The 17,033-nt window shown below is 36.6% G+C and overlaps 1 protein-coding gene across 7 annotated transcripts in view; it reads left to right on the top strand.

The window, feature by feature from the left end:
* Window positions 1-17,033, top strand: part of LOC117227422 (uncharacterized) — a 278,167-nt gene that overhangs the window by 847 nt on the left and 260,287 nt on the right. For 4 of the 7 annotated variants that reach the window (XM_033482653.2, XM_033482673.2, XM_033482663.2 and 1 more), the window contains exon 2: window positions 5,045-7,021. In XM_033482653.2, the coding sequence (XP_033338544.2) occupies window positions 6,869-7,021 (153 nt within the window). In that variant the 5' untranslated portion in view covers window positions 5,045-6,868. Of the gene's footprint in view, window positions 1-3,396; window positions 7,022-10,230; window positions 10,314-17,033 lie in introns of those variants that run through there. The other 3 variants (XM_033482698.2, XM_033482682.2, XM_076527029.1) reach the window with 3 other exon arrangements.

The raw sequence follows: 17,033 nt of genomic DNA, 5'->3' as shown, positions 1-17,033 counted from the left end.
TTTAGCGAAGGCGCGGCGTCTCGTCGCGCGGTTTCGGCTGCGGAAATTCGTCGCGAGTCGTCGTCGCGTCGGGCAATCGCGATCGCGATCGCTGGAATGATTTTCTGAGAACTCGCCTTTGATCTCGAGAGATCGACGGCGATCTTGATTTAGAAGCGAGTGATTTATTTACGGGAGAAGAGAAGAATGCGGCGCTCGCGCGAGCATAAACGAACGAACGAACGAATTCGGGTTTGCGAATTCGAAGTTTGCGCTCGAATTTAGAGCACGCCGCTGGTTTTATTGTTTTGTCGTCGCGCGAACAGGGGATGCGCGATGTTTTACGGGGATTTAGGGTTTTAGAGGGTCGCGTGGCTCGGTTTTTTCCGTGTTCTCGCGCGATTTCCCTATGAGAATCGCGGCCCCGAAAATCGAGACTTCCGGACTAATGGGATTAATGAGGAGGGAAAGGATCAGAACGAGGAGAGCGCGGTGCTGAGCGAGGGCTACTTTAGGCGCTGACCTTTCGACAATTATTGACCTTCTCTCATTGATCGACAATTAATGCTCGTGGAACTTAATTTTATCTTCCGCTGTGATGTTGCGAGCTTGTTGGAAATTCGGTGTTGTTCATTCGTCGTTTGTGGCAGTAGAGACAGGGCATCGGGCGTCGTAGCGAAGTTACTGTTTTTCTGACGTTTTTGTTACTAAGTTTTTAGTGAATGTTATTTCATGATTTTTGTTACAGTTTGAAATATTAAAGGATTTGATTTGTTCGAGAGGTTCGTGCTTGACATTTAAAGGTTTTGATACTCTTAGTCAAGATAAGAACTTGCAGTCATGAATTTCTATTTTAATTTTCATGCGTTAATTTAGTTTTTTATTGAATATTATTTCATGATTTTTGTCACAGTTCGAAATATTAAACGATTTGATTCGTTCGAGAGGTTCATGCTTGATATTTAAAGGTTTTGATACTCTCAATCAAGATAAGAACTTGCAGTGATGAATCTCTATTTTAATTTTCATGTGTTAATTTAGCTTTTTATTGAATATTATTTCATGACTTGTGTCACAGTTCGAACTATTAAACGATTTGATTTGTTGAAGAAATTCGTGCTTGATATTTAAAGGTTTCAATGCTCTGAATCAAGATAAGAACTTGCACTTCTATTTAATTTAATTTCTATTTTAATTTTTATTATTGTCTTTCTTTTCTTTTTAGAAATGTGTTAATTTAGTTTAGTTTAGTTTTAATTTTGATTCCGTTTTTTTCACCGTTTTCAACGAACGAGACATTTTGCGATATTTTAATGCATAACGCTCTTGTACTTAACAGTTTACGCTTCAATTTACAACGTGATATTTACACTTTTTACATGTATTATTACTTTTGCATGTGAAGGCTTTAAATTCGACGTGTGTATGTTTCATTTCAATCTGCTAAACAAATATCGGGGCTCGCAGCTTATTTTTTCATATGTATATATATTTTTCGAAGCTATTTTTCTTTATAAAATATTGAAAATTGAAGTTAACTTTCTATTGATTCTTAACAATTAATATTATAATAAAATATATTAATATATTATATTGTATATTATAATAATATTGTAATCATTTCAAGATGGCCGTTCTCAAACCGTCGCGAAGGATTCGAATTGGTGACTCAGAGTTATTTTAGCTGACTATTTTTTAAACTGTTTTATTTACCTGAATATTTATTTGCGAAAATTTCTAAACGAAGAGAATAAATTTACTGGGATCTTCGAATGACTCCACTTCGTATTTTAAGGGTTCAAAATAGAAATAATATCTCAAACGTTTGTTTAGTAATCATTGATGTTTTTAATTTTAATTTTTGTCTCAGTAATTATCGTTCGGCTGTATTTCATTGTTTGGAAAACAATATCGATGTTCTGGCCGCAGATTATTCATTTAATAAATAATAATATTGCAAGTAGAAACGAAAGGCTTCCGAGAATATTTAAAATTATATATTTTATATTTAAAATTAAAAACAGAAATCGTGATAGAGATTTTGAAGTTAGTTTTACTTCATCTATTTGTATTTCTGAAGACCAAAAAATTGGAACGAGAAGAACGAAAGAACGACGACGCAAACGTAACGCTGTCGATTGGTGCGAACCGAAATTTCTTTCTTGCCAAAACGATACAGTAATGTCTCCCATACTGACGCTCAGATTGTGCGCAAGGATGGACAATTTGGGAAGAGGAGATACGATTATTCGAGCCTTGAAGCTCGTTTTTTGTAGTTGTTGAATAAATCGTAGCTACGAAAACGATCTACAAGGCTCGAATAATCGTGTCTCCGCTTCCCGAATTGTTCAGTTTCGTGGACAATCGAAGCGCGAATTAGAGAGAACTTAGTTTCCAAGTGTTTTTCTTCTTCTTCAATTCGGTCTCCTAGTTTCCAAGCGCGCAGGAAAATTCAATTTTAATTCGTGAATTTGTTTAACAAGCAAAACAGTAGATAAAGACCGTAATTTCTCCGAGGAATCAGTATTGAAACCGGCGGATCTGAGATTACTAAATCGCGAGAGACCAAGAAACTAGAATCTTAACGAAAGAACGACGATGCGAAAGTAACGCTGTCTATCGATTTGTGCGAACCGAAATGACTTTCTTGCCGAAGCGATGATCTTTCTTTTTATTGCATGCGAAATACTGCAGCTCGCGGATTGTTGTTTACGAGGCGGTGGTCGGTCAACGATGGTCAATACTTTATAAAGCGTGTAACATGGAATTCGATAACGAGCTGATTCCGGAGGAAAGTCTTGACTAATGTTCCGCCTTCTGTCTCTTATAATGACCAATCGTGGCGATCGATAAACCGAATTACACCGTGTGCTCTTGTTTGCGCAAGGGGGTGGCGGGGGAGGGCGTCACAGAAAGACTGGAAACGAGTTGAAAGCGGCGAGGGTAGACACCGACGGTAGTCAACGTTTAATGGGCGACGCAGTTGACGAACGGGTTATGCTGTTCTCGCTGCTGTTTCTCCCGGGTTTACGTGCATGACGTGTACTTATGCATTACAGTGTGTGCTCGTTAAACAGAGCCCCAGCGACATTGTCAACAGGGACGAATGTACTGCGCTCGCAAATAATTCCGGGCGCCGCGAGCGTCAGGATTTTCTTGTAGAATTACAGAAATTGATCAACGCGTAATTAGTCGTTCCCTTCCGCTTGGATTTGCTTTCTGTCACGACTATCTATGCGATACATTTATTTATTTGTTTGTTTATATCGGCATTAACGGGCTAAATTTTTCTGTAATTTTTCTGTAAAAATTCTACGTGCTAATTGTAACAATAACAATGGCAACAACAACAACAATAATAATAAAACAATATTAAAATAATAATAAAAATAATAATAAAATAATAATAATAAAATAATAATAATAACAGAATAATTAATTCTTTTTTAAATTTTTCTGCAAAAATTCGAATGAAATTATTGAATTCTAATGAAATTAAAAAAACAAACAACCTAAAACAACCCAAAAATCGAACGTATCTCATTCGATAAACCCAAAACGACTTAGAACACAGTAATTGGTCACCGCACGAGTAACCGGTCCCACAACCACCTCCCAAGAAAGCTACACTCCATTTGACATAATCGCGCTTCAAACAAAACCAATTCGCTACAAATGAATGAACATAAGTCAGTGCAGCCCTCACATAAACTCAACCCTCCCACAAATCCCTCTTCTCCCCTAAAAATCGCACTTCTCCAATCGCGCTCTATTCTCAAAAAAAAAGAAGAAAAGACCCACCCTCCAATTAAACATCCCAAATTTAACCATCGATCGAAGCTTCTCGAACGATCAGAGCCGTTCGCCCATCCGGCGACCAAACGTCGAACAGCCGGGAGATCCGACTCGGAGCGGAATTCGCGTGGGTGTTCCACGTTCGCTCGGGCCGTGCGCGCAGTTTATGATAATATTTAATCCAGTTACAAGCGAAGGGTGAATATAGACCGGGCGGCAGTCCGTACCTCGTGGTGGTTAGTCGATGTTCCGATGCACGGTGTCGTTGCTGCCGGGTAATCCAGTTATGCCCGAGCTACGGACGCCACTCGACGGTCTGCTAACGTTCCCGCGACCGAGTTTTCCGGCCGCTTCCAGCACTCGCGACTTCAGTTCGCGTTCCCGCGGCCGTCTTTGATCGCGCGGAAAAATATAACACCCGCCGCTATTCGAAGAGGGCCCCCGCGCACCCAAGCGTCGATAGGGCGCCGCCGAATTCGTCGCGCCGCGGGGCCAGTTAGTTAATCGCCGGCGGAATTCCGAAAATTCGTCAGTGCTTCGACCGCGCGGAACAAAATAATACCCGCCGGCATTCGAAGAGGCCCCCGCCGCTATTCGAGGAGGGCCCCCGCGCACCCACGCGTCGATAGGGCGCCGCCGAATTCGTTGCGCCGCGGGGCCAGTTAGTTAATCGCCGGCGGAATTCCGAAAATTCGTCAGTGCTTCGACCGCGCGGAACAAAATAATACCCGCCGGCATTCGAAGAGGCCCCCGCCGGTATTCAAAGAGGGCCCCCGCGCACCCAAGCGTCGATAGGGCGCCGCCGAATTCGTCGCGCCGCGGGGCCTGCTAATTAATCACCGGCGGAATTCCGAAAATTCGTCAGTGCTTCGACCGCGCGGAACAAAATAATATCCGCCGGCATTCGAAGAGGCCCCCGCCGGTATTCGAAGAGGGCCCCCGCGCACCCACGCGTCGATAGGGCGCCCCCGAATTCATCGCGCCGCGGGGCCAGCTAATTAATCGCCGGCGGAGCCGCGTAAATTCGTCAGTGCTTCGACCGCGTAAATTTCTCCGATTGTCGTCGTCGTCCGTCTGCCGGGCTAATCGCTCGTTAACCAGTCGATTACGCGACAGATTGGAATAGGTTGATGCCGAAGGTGAACGCATCGATCGCGAGGAGCCCAGCTTCGGCGTCTCGGTTCAGCGAGCTCGCGAGCTCCGTGATTAGGCTCTGGTTAGGCTCGCTCTCCTCGGATCGCTTTTCCACTTCAATCCCCGAAAATTTCAGGCTTTTTAGCGCCGATTGCTCGTGAGACCTAGTCGACGTTCGCTCGAATCGGCGATCAGGCGATCGCGGGAAAGGTGCGCGCTGCTCGCGAATCGGCGAACAAGCGACCGCGCGAAAAGTGCGCGCTGCTCGCGAGCTCTGCGATTAGGCTCTGGTTAGGCTCAGTCTTCTCGGATCGCTTTTCCACTTCAATCCCCGAAAATTTCAGGCTTTTTAGCGCCGATTGCTCTCGAGACCTAGCCGACGTTCGCCAGAATCGGCGGACAGGCGATCGCGGGAAAGGTGCGCGCTGCTCGCGAACCGGCGAACAAGCGATCATCGCCCAGCTGTTCCAGTGAACTGTCATCGTTCTTTTGATTTGCAACGATCTCAGTGCGCGTGGACATCGCCGGAGAAATTCGAGTGACCTAAAATCGCGACGCACGGCCGAACGAAAGTCTCGCGAATCGAAGCAACGACGTCGAAGGTCATGGCCGAGCCGCCGCTAGGACCCGATGGAGGAGCAGAGACATAGAGGGAAGATAGCCGCGGGAAGATCCAGCGGGACGATTCGTCGGCGTCCGATGATTATTCGGCGAAACGGAGAGATTTCGCGGGAACGTAATGGCCGAGCTCGCTCGCGTTTCGACGTCTCCGGCGTAAAGTCGCTCGCCGCGACGAGCCGCGAGGTACGCGGAGGTCGTCTGAATGAGCCGGGCGAACGTCCCTGTGGAAGGTCAGCCGAAGGTCGCCGTGGAAGAAGCTTTCGCCGCTGAGAGGAAGAAGCTTTCGCCGGGCGATGCCGCGCGCGGCCGACTTTTAACGAGCAGCGGCGCGTGGTCGCGGGATAAAAAGCCGCGGGGATGTTAACGGAGCAGGCTGTTCGGTGGTCGACGGTGCCGGCTGGAACCTCGGGATCGAGATTACGTTAGGGAGCCAGCGAGGACGCGCGCGATTCCCGCGAAAAGATGGGCTTTCGCGCGAACAGATGACGAGGAGAGGCGAGATGACCGGCCGAGTCGTGGATAAATCTGCGTCCGCCTCGAGGCTACGACATTGCCGCCGCGTTGTGACGATAAATACAGTTGCCGTGGGAAGTGAATTAGACGATGGAAGAGTTTAGAGAGCGGTATCGAGCTGTTACATGGTGTCTTTGAGGGATGATCGCAGTGCCGCGGCGCCAGTTTCGGCGGAGCCGCGAGAAATCGTTCGCTGGAATCGTGTTCGACGCTCGGTGAACGCTGTGGAATACGATTGATACGACCGTGGAATCATTCTCGAGCGTTTGAACGCTCCGTCGCGCTTCTTGTTATCGTGCTACGCGGTGAATCCGGAGGAGTTCGTCGCGCAGTGACGCGCGTTTCAACGCCGCGCCGCGCTTGGGAAACGTGGAATCCGAAGATGTGGAAGCCGCTGACCGGGCGAATCGATCGATTCGTGGCTCGATGCTCGATGATACGGCTCGAAACGCGCTGTCGAGACGTTTAATTGTTCAGCAGGGTGCGAGCGGAGCGAGAATTATCGCGGCGGAAACGAAGCCGGAGGGTCGCGGAAGGAATAAAAAAATTGCGAGCCGGCGGAAATAAATACAGAAGAGAGAGATTGATTCGAGTCGAAACGGTGAACCCGCGGTGCGAAAAGGCGGGACGCGACCTTAGCCGGTGCAATTTGCGGCCTCCTTCTTTCGTCTTCTTTTCGCGAGAGGATTTTCATCGCGCGGCGCGACGACCGCGCGCGATGATCTTTAAGAAGGCTTGAGAGATCTCCGGCGCGAACGAACACGAGGATGTGCCCCGGCAGGAGGAGCATCGGGAGAATCGGACCCTTTATCGGGAACACAAAGAAATGAAGTTATCAGTGTCGGCTTATAGAGCTCAGGCCACTGCTCACAAAAAGATCCTTTCCAACTATCAGCATCAATTGAGCTACGGGGCCACTAACCAGGCATCCTCGGCCAGGATCCCCCCTGATCCCGTGACGTTCCTTACTGGCTTCAAGGTGAGTCGTTTTGCACGATACGTTCTTCCTTTATCGTATGAGGTATCGTAATCGTTAACGGGAAGGGAGGACGGTGGGACCGGTTACTGTGTCCTGATCGATTGCTGTGTCTTGGAATTAATTCGTTTCAATTAACGCCTCGGGCATAATTAACTTCATATTGTTTATATTATTTTGTTTTATTTATATTATATTTGTATATATATAATTGTATATTTTTATGTTTATATTTATATTTTATAATTATTGGCAACGCTAAAAATTTTCAGTTATTTATAATTGTAATTTGCAACCAAACATTGAAGTTTTATATTTGTCTATTGATAAATATTATTAAATAATAGATAATATTATTAATAGATATAAATACACAATTACGCAAATAATTTATTTGCGTCATTTTATTTGGGTGCCTGGTGAAAACGATTGATTGCATAAATATTCACGCTCTACTTGCGATTTAACAGAATTGTTTTTCTTTAGTTTGGACGTTTAATACTAGATTCACGGAATCTGTCAAAATGAGACGATTATTCGTCAAAATGTCGGATCACTAATTTTTTAATTTACGATTATTCGTATCGTGAAGATACATTTACGAGTTATTTATGCAATTTATACGTTACTTATGACAAATGTTGCAATAACGCTTCTTATTAAATTATTAACTATACTTAATAATGCTTATCTTATCAAATTAGTATAAAACAGCTGTTTCTTTGTGCTCTGTAAACCTAGTGTTAAATAAATAATTAAATTATTAAATTATTATTAAATTATTTTTATGCTCTATAATATATAAATTATTACCATATTCTTATTAAATTATTAATTATTCTGAATAATGTCTTATCTTATCAAATTAATGTATAAAACAGCTGTTATTTGTGCTCCGTAAATCTAGCGTTAAATAAATAATTAAATTGTTAAATTATTATTAAATTATCCTTATCTTCTATAATATATAAATTATTACTATATTCTTATTAAATTATTAATTATTCTGAATAATGTCTCATCTTATCAAATTAATATAAAACAGCTGTTTTTTGTGCTCTATAAATCTATTGTTATATAAATAATTAAATTATTAAATTATTATTAAATTATTTTTATACTCTATAATACATAAATATTCTATAATATAGAAATTATTACTATATTCTCATTAAATTATCAATTATTCTGAATAATGTCTTATCTCTCTTATCAAATTAATATATAAAACAGCTGTTATTTTTGCTCTATAAATCTAGTGTTAAATAAATAATTACATTATTAAATTATTTTTATACTCTGTAATACATAAATATTCTATAATATAGAAATTATTACTATATCCTCATTAAATTATCAATTATTCTGAATAATGTCTCATCTTATCAAATTAATAATAAAATAGCTGTTTTTCGTGCTCCGTAAATCTAGCGTTGAAATAAGAGCATTGCCTATTTCGAGATCACCAGATCGACCTACATGGGTCTCGAAGGTCATCCGGGGTCATTTATATATTTCTTAAAGTCTTCCCTCGCCGGTGCGCCCCAAAAAATGTTTCTCATCCTGCGCGTTTGAAAGGACGGCCTTGGACATCAGTGCATTGATTTGTTCTGCCTCTGAGTGATTTCTTCCACCCTCTCGAAATTTGCTGCGGCAATTTGTAGCCGGCCGTCCCTTTTCCGGGCGAATTGCTCCGCCGAGGAAAGTCTTGCGGATGCCTCGCAAAGGAAAAACCTTAAAATGGTTGTAAATAACCGGGCGTGACCTTCGAAGATTAACGCATTAAGCTGTCGAACTTGTTCCGATGGCGGATCTCGACGCTGAGGGAAACAAACGACAAAACAGTAATTGGCTGTCGAGTTTTTTTTTCAGTTGGCTGAAACATAACGCGATCGAAAATATTATAATAACAATTAATATTAATAATAATTCTGTAAATTCGAACGAAAACTTAAGATTTTTGTTATATAATTGCTGTTTTATTATGAAGTACACGTGTACTTTTGCTAGTAGCATTTCTTTTTTTATTAGTTTGACGAGCGATCAAAGTCGCGTTGTTAAATTCGTTGTAAAACTAGAATTTTATTGTGTCGAAAATATATGTACATAATAATATAATATAATATACACAATATTATTCTAATATATATTACAATATTATTTTAATTTTTTTGAAGAATATTATATATGTTATAATATTATTGTAACGTATATATTACATAATATACACAATATTACTATAATATACATTATAATATTATTGTCGCATATATTACATAATATACACAATATTATTATAATATATATTCTAATATTATTGTAACATATATTACATAATATATACAATATTATTATAATATATATTATAATATTATTGTTACATATATTACATAATATACACAATATTACTATAATATACATTATAATATTATTTTAATATATATTACATAATATACACATATATACACATATATTACATAATATATATTACATAATACACACAATATTATTATAATATTATTTTAATTCTTTTTAAGAATTTTCTACATCGCTAAGAAGATACGACACAGATTAGAACCAAACATGTGCCCGAATGCATTCTGAAATTATTCAATGCACAGCTCATTCAACACTGCGATACAAATTGTGCACAATGCCTAAGAAAACTAGGTTTATATAATCGTGTTTCTATGAGTTCGACTGATCTTGTTACGATACCTGTAATCGTCTGCAGAGCTGTTATCTGTCCATAATTTTGGGACACTCTGTATATCGCTTAAATGAATATCGATAAGTTATCGATAATTATAACAAATTTGTAATCTAGAATTTAATTATATTGGATCTTTCTTACGATCTATGTTATATAATTATAACAAATTTTTAATCTAAAATTTAATTATATCGGATCTTTGTTACGATCTATGTTATATAATTATAACAAATTTTTAATCTAAAATTTAATTATACTGCATCTTTCTTACGATCTATGTTATATAATTATAACAAATTTTAATCTAAAATTTAATTATATTGGATCTTTCTTACGATCTATGATATAAATTGTAATTAACATTTTATGTAACTTTAAGAATAGTTGAAATCGTTAATCGAATCGTAATTAGTAATTATATGATGAAAATTAAGTCACAGATCGAATATTTCCCGAGAACCAACGATAATTTGATTTTGTGTTTTCTGTGTCGGTGCAGCTGCGAGCACGCCAACTAGGAACGAGAGTATGCAGTCATAGAAAATGTCGAATAAATTGCCAGTGGTTCGTATATCGGCCCTTGTAAGTGTTGCTACCACATACCACAGTCGATTGCAACTATGTTAGGCGACACGAGAAATCGTCCCGATTATTTCCGTCCAGCATCGCAGTCCGCCCATGCAACCCACGAGCCACCCAGTAGATCACCTACTCGATTATCATTATTATTTGTTGTCCATTTGTTCTCCATTATTATTATTTATTATTTGTTGCTCACGGGATCACGCGATTGCGACGATCGTTGTAAATACTCGAAGTAGCAATTCTCTCTTGATTCCTTCTCGCCATGTTGGTATCATCGATTAGAGCTCGAATATCAGAGAGTTCCGTTCATCTTTTCTTTTCTCTAGCGTTCCTCGACCGTTTGCCATGTTTGTGTTCTCCCTATAATTAGTGTATATAGAATTTATATGCACGGTTCGATACTTTAGATGTACATGCATTTCGTAGAATTCCTATAAATACAGGGTGTCCCAAAATTATGGAAATAAGAGATTCCTGAGGTCATTTGGAGCAACTTTTTCCTTAGCGAAAATTTTCTCCGAGGCTCCGTTCGCGAGTTATTAACGAAAAACGTTGGCCAATGAGAGGCGAGCGCGGCTGGCGCGTGACGGCCCAGCCAACGAGCGCGCGCAGCCCAGCCCCGCTGACTGGCTCGGCCGTCTCGCGCGTCAGGCGAGCTCGCCTCTCATTGGTCGCGGTTTTTCGCTGATAACTCTTAAACGGAGCAGCGGATTGCATTTTCGCCGAGGAAAAAGTTGTTTCAAATCAGCTCAGGAAGCTCCTGGTTCCAGGTTGCGAGACATTTTTGGGACACCCTGTATATCAACACTGTATCTATTGACAGAGAAACTGGATAATGTAGCAATTAATGCGACAAGTGCGAGCTTCTAATAGTTTTAAAAAGTGTGCAGACACTTTTGTGGGCCACTGTACATGTAACAGAAAGCAAGTTTCGTAATTCTTTATTATTAAGCGAAGTTAAGTAACTTGATGAAAAACATAGAGTGATAGTAATTATTTAATTATCTCATATTATAGTATATATTAATATTTTATAGTATTATAAATAATATTTATATTAATTCCTATTATATTAATAATATTTATAAATAATATTTTATGTTATATTTGAAAAACTTCAGATTTTGTGGATCATAGAATGCAAAATGTGTAATGTTACGTATTGATTGTTTGTGCATCTTTCTGAACTATTTCTGTGTTTATTCCCGCGTTACTCTTTATTTTCGTAATCTTTATTTTTAATTGTTTGCTTTCGTTTATCTTTAATTGTTCTTTATTTTTAATTGTTTCTTCCTCATTTGTTAGTCAATAGTATGAATAATAATAATAATAATAATAATGAATAATACAATTATTAATAATACAATTCGTCATGAATAATACGATTATTCATCATCATTATTATTGTTATCTTTCAATTACGGCCTCGTTCAATTAAGCGAACATCACTATAATAAAAATACAAAAAATAGAATTTCTATTTTTTTCTTTTTACTGAAAATTAGTATTTAAAATAAATAGCAGAAGTAGAATTTTTACAGAATTTTATTTAGAAAATAGTGATCTTTTTACTGCAGAGGAATAATTATACTTCTGCAGATTTGGTCGTAATTACGTTCGCATGATTTACAAACAAATAAAATCGCGTACGGCAAGATTATTTTGAATTAGCATAAGCGCGCACTATAAATGGTAAATAAACCTACAAACCGCGCGAATTTCGCGTCCAAATTTTGTCGCATTAAAAGTAAACATTAGCGGACGATTTAATCGATACGATATTGCAACGATCGTATTTAAAGCGATTAGCTGTGACAAACTCCTAGAAAAGTAAGTTTAATTTACATTGAAAAATAAGTGTGAGTCTCATACTGGGTCACAGTAATTTTTAACTGAGTTTTGAAATTCATTTTTATGCTAATGTGTTGAACAAACCGAATGTTACTAGGATTTGTGGAATGCGGCAGAGTTAAACTAATATTTTCAGTGATTAAATTAAAATTTCCTGGTTTCAGTTTCATTAATTAAATGACTTTCGTATTGCGAGAATATTTGGGATTAATATTCGCAGGTTAACGTGTTAATTATACAATATAGAAAATATCAAAGTGTCTATTCTTTTTGATACATTGACGCACGCGTCAAAGATCGAACAAATTTCATAAAATTGAGGTATTATATTAAAATGAATTAAAATTGCAGAGGAAAGTTGTGTGACATCGATTATTTTTTAGAGAATAATTTAAATCGTGTTTTTTGCTCGCGTATGGGGATGAAGCGGCAGTCAAAGTGTTAATGGTTTAATTACGATACGCTTTTTTAACGGTGCAATTACGATACACTTTATTAATAATATAAATAGGGTAGAGATTTTGTTAATAATATGAATTGGATAGATTTTGTTAATAATATGAACTGGATAGATTTTGTTAATCATATAAATAGGATAGATTCTGTTAATAATATAAACGGGATAAATTTTGTTAATAATATAAACAGGATAAATTTTGTCAATAATATAAATAGGATAAATTTTCTTAATAATATAAATAGGATAGATTTTGTGAATAATATAAATAGGATAGATTTTGTTAATAATATAAGCAGGATAAATTTATTATAAATTATATAAATAGGAGAGATTTTCTTAATAATATAAATAGGATAGTTTTTGTTAATAATATGAACAGGATAGGTTCTGTTAATAATATGAACACGATAGATTCTGTTGGTAATATAAACAGTATAAGATTTATTAATAATAAACTGGTTAATATTATAAACTGGATAGATTTTGTTAATAATATAAATAGGATAGATTTTGTTAATAATATAAGCAGGATAGATTTTGATAATTATATAAATAAAATAGATTTTGTTAATAATATAAATAGAACAGATTTCGATAATAATATACATAGGACAGATTTTGTTAATGGTAAAAACAGGCTAGATTTTGTTAATAATACAAATCTGATAGATTCTGTTAATAATAAAAACAGGATAGTTTTCGTTACCAATATAAATAAAAATACAAGACCAATATGACATATTTAAAAAAAAAATCAAATATTCGCGAAGCCATGCGTACGCAACCCCGGCCGCCAAAGTGTTAATTACATGGCCGTTTTTGACGAGTGTACGCCACGAAGAAATGACAACGTTTCGTGTTATGATACACAGTACACTTCGAGATAGCTGGTCAAAGGGCGGCTGATTAAATTAATTTTCCCCGTGACTGCTTTCGTGCGTCTCGTGCAGGTCGCTGTTCAGCCTTTCTTCCGGCGCAAGCACCGTGAATAAATAAGCTGCTCTTTCGGAAATAAGGACGTCGCGTGGTCCATTTACCGATTCCCAATTACATCTAATTGCCTTCGAACATTCTCGTATTAAACGTTCCCGCGGGAAAAGTTTCGCCGGGCAGCGGCAGCGGCAACGTTGCGTCGCGTTGCGTGCTGCGCGCCGCGTGCGCCGCGCTACTTCAATTAGCCCCGGTGCCCCCGTACCGTGTCGGCCGAGCCTGATATAACTTCGATTAGCCCGTTCATATTTTCGGTCGACCCTTCGGCGATCGTGTGCAATTTCTAGCCGATTGAAAAGCGTTTGATCGCTCCTCAATCGCTATTAAAGCCCCCATCATTCGAACGCTGTTATTCGAAAGCTGTTATACGAGAGGCAAAGGTTCGTTAATTAACGATCTCCGACGCAGATTCACCTCGTTTTACCACTACGACGATCTCGCTGTCGCGGCCGGAAACTTGTAAAAATATTTCAGTAATATCTGTGAGCGAAATTGAAATCGAAAAGTTTAGTTGTATAACATTATTTGCTGTTATATGTATCATTAAAGCGACAATATAAATAATTAAAGCGGCAGAGGTGATTCCTGAGGTGATTTGAAGTAACTTTTTCCTTTGCAAAAATTTTCTACGAGGCACCGTTTACGAGTTATTAACGAAAACACGGTGACCAATGAGAGGCGAGCTCGCCTGGCGCTAGGCGGCCGAGCCAGTGACCGGAACTGGGCTTCGCGCGCTCGTTGGCTAGGCCGCCTCGCGTCAGATGTACGCGATCTCTCATTGGTTAGCGTTTTTCGTTCATAACTCGTAAACGATACCTCGGAGAACATTTTTGTAAAGGAAAAAGTTGCTTCAAATCACCTCAGGAATCCCTCATTTCTCGGAAGTACCATAATTTTGGGACACTCTGTGTATATATCTTCCTAATTTTCCTTCAGCTTGTGAACAGAAATGAACGATTTGCGAAGAGGAGATACGATTATTTGAGCCTTGCACCTCGTTTTTATAATTGTTGATAATTGGTGACTGTAAAAATGGCAAGGCTTAAATAATCGTGACTCCTCAAAAATTGTCCATTTTTGTTTACAAGCAGAAGGAAAAAATTGGGGAGAATTTACTGTACTGGGTGAACTGGATGAAATATAAATTGTATTATTTATATTAAATTATATTATTTGTATTATCGTATTATTATTAATCGTAAAATTATTGAGAAAATAACAACGAAATACAAATTCTATTATTTATAGTTTACATATATATATATATATATATATATATATATATATATATATATATATATATATATATATATAATTCTAGAATATAAATTTCCTTTTTCTCCCAAGAAATTATTAGTTATATGTATATATGTATAATTATATTTACATAATATATATTTAAAAATTCTAAGATATAAATTACCAATATTTATAATTATTAATAATAAATAAATATATATGTATATATAATTAGAATTTAATTCAGTTTATTCTGCTATAATTTATTCCATTTATTTTATTTTAATGCAAGGGCGGATTCTCGTTGCATAAATGAATAGTACAATGTGTCAAAAATGTGGCTTGTCAATTTTTCAGTCGTAATTTTTTAACTCTATGGCCCCGGCGAAGCGGACTAAACTTTTTAATCGAATTTCAAACTGCACCTTCAAACCTTACTGAAAGCTTTAAACGCGTTTTTCTCGATACCGCATTTTTTATTTTTTTTTAAATTGGCCGACGAGACCGTCAAAAACTAATCGACTAATTGACTTAACTTTTTCGTTATAACTTCGTCCAGGGATCGAACTAAAAATTAGATTTTGAAAATTTCATTTTTATTTAAAATAAGTTTAATCCCAGCTTAGATTATATAAGTTTATGAACATTTTTGATTTGTTGCTATGATACTAGTGCTTGTCATAAGCGCTGCACTTGTCACGAGTAACATAAGTTATTAAGTTTAGAATTCTGTTAATATTAATTTCATGAACTATAATATGGTGTTCTGGGAATAACATTGCATTTCTTTATATGTTTGACGCTTAAGGAATTCTGTAGGATTGTCAACAACAAACAAAATGCCAAGTGTCAAAAACAATTGTTTTTAATACAAGTAACTCCATTATAGAAACATATTAAATTAGATATAACAATAATAACAATAATAATATAAAATCAGATATAATAATAATATTAAATTAAATATAATAATGATAATATTTAATTGGATATAATAATAATAATAATGATAATAATATAAAATTAGATATAATAACAATAATATTAAATTAGATATAATAATAATAATAATAATAATAATAATAATATCAAATTTGATATATTAAATTGTTCATATAAAAAATATCTAACTTTTTATTTCCCCTTCGAAACTCATCAACAATAGTCTCTTTTTCACGCGCGATTAATTCCGAAACGACTCCGACAAACGATGTCTTCGCGTACATCAATAGAATTTCCTTCGTTAATTAGTTTTCAGGTTAATACGTGGTCGCTAATCGCGGCTTAATCTGACTAAAAGCTCGACCGTACATGGCAATTTGTAAAATCGCGTAGCCTCCCCTATCATTATAACGATTCCTTTAATATTTGATTGCCACAAATTACCGCCTTCGCATACTTAACTTAGCCGTTTGTTCGTTTAATGAGAACTTTAATTGCCACGATTACTTATTAAGGGGGGGGGGGGGTGGGAGGGAAGTATGATATTTTAAATGATAGAAGAAAATTAGGTGGATTACACTTATTATTTATGCAGCAGATGTCTGGAAACATTAGCATGCTGGTTGAAAGGATCAAATTATTATTATAAGTATTCAAATGTTTTTTTAACAATTCTCGAAAGTTATTTTTGCTGTTATTATGTTTTGTATCTGAAAAACATTTTTGATACAGTAATCTCTAATATAACACTGTTGAGACATTAATGTACCGAAATTTATAGTTATATCAAATTATAAAATATATAATAAATTATAAAATTTGTTATATAAATAATAAATATAATATAATAACTATAATAAATATAAATAATACATATAATAAATATAGTATAATAAATATAGATAAATATAAATAATAAATATAATAAATATAATATAACAAATACAATAAGTATAATATAATAAATATAGATAAATATAAATAATAAATATAATAAATATTGATAAATATAATATAATAAATATAATAAATATAGATAAATATAAATAATAAATATAATAAATATAGATAAATATAAATAATAAATATAATAAATATAGATAAATATAAATAATAAATATAATAAAAGTAAGGTGTACTAGTATTTTTAGCGTAATTTTTGCCTAACTGATTATCGAAAGATATTAATTATTTATAGGATAATGTAATAAAAATTGTTCTATAATGTAATCAAG

Source organism: Megalopta genalis, chromosome 16 (assembly GCF_051020955.1).
Source record: "Megalopta genalis isolate 19385.01 chromosome 16, iyMegGena1_principal, whole genome shotgun sequence".
NCBI lineage: Eukaryota > Metazoa > Arthropoda > Insecta > Hymenoptera > Halictidae > Megalopta > Megalopta genalis.
Note: the sequence above shows the minus strand (reverse complement) of the source record. Positions and strands in the feature narration are given on the sequence as shown.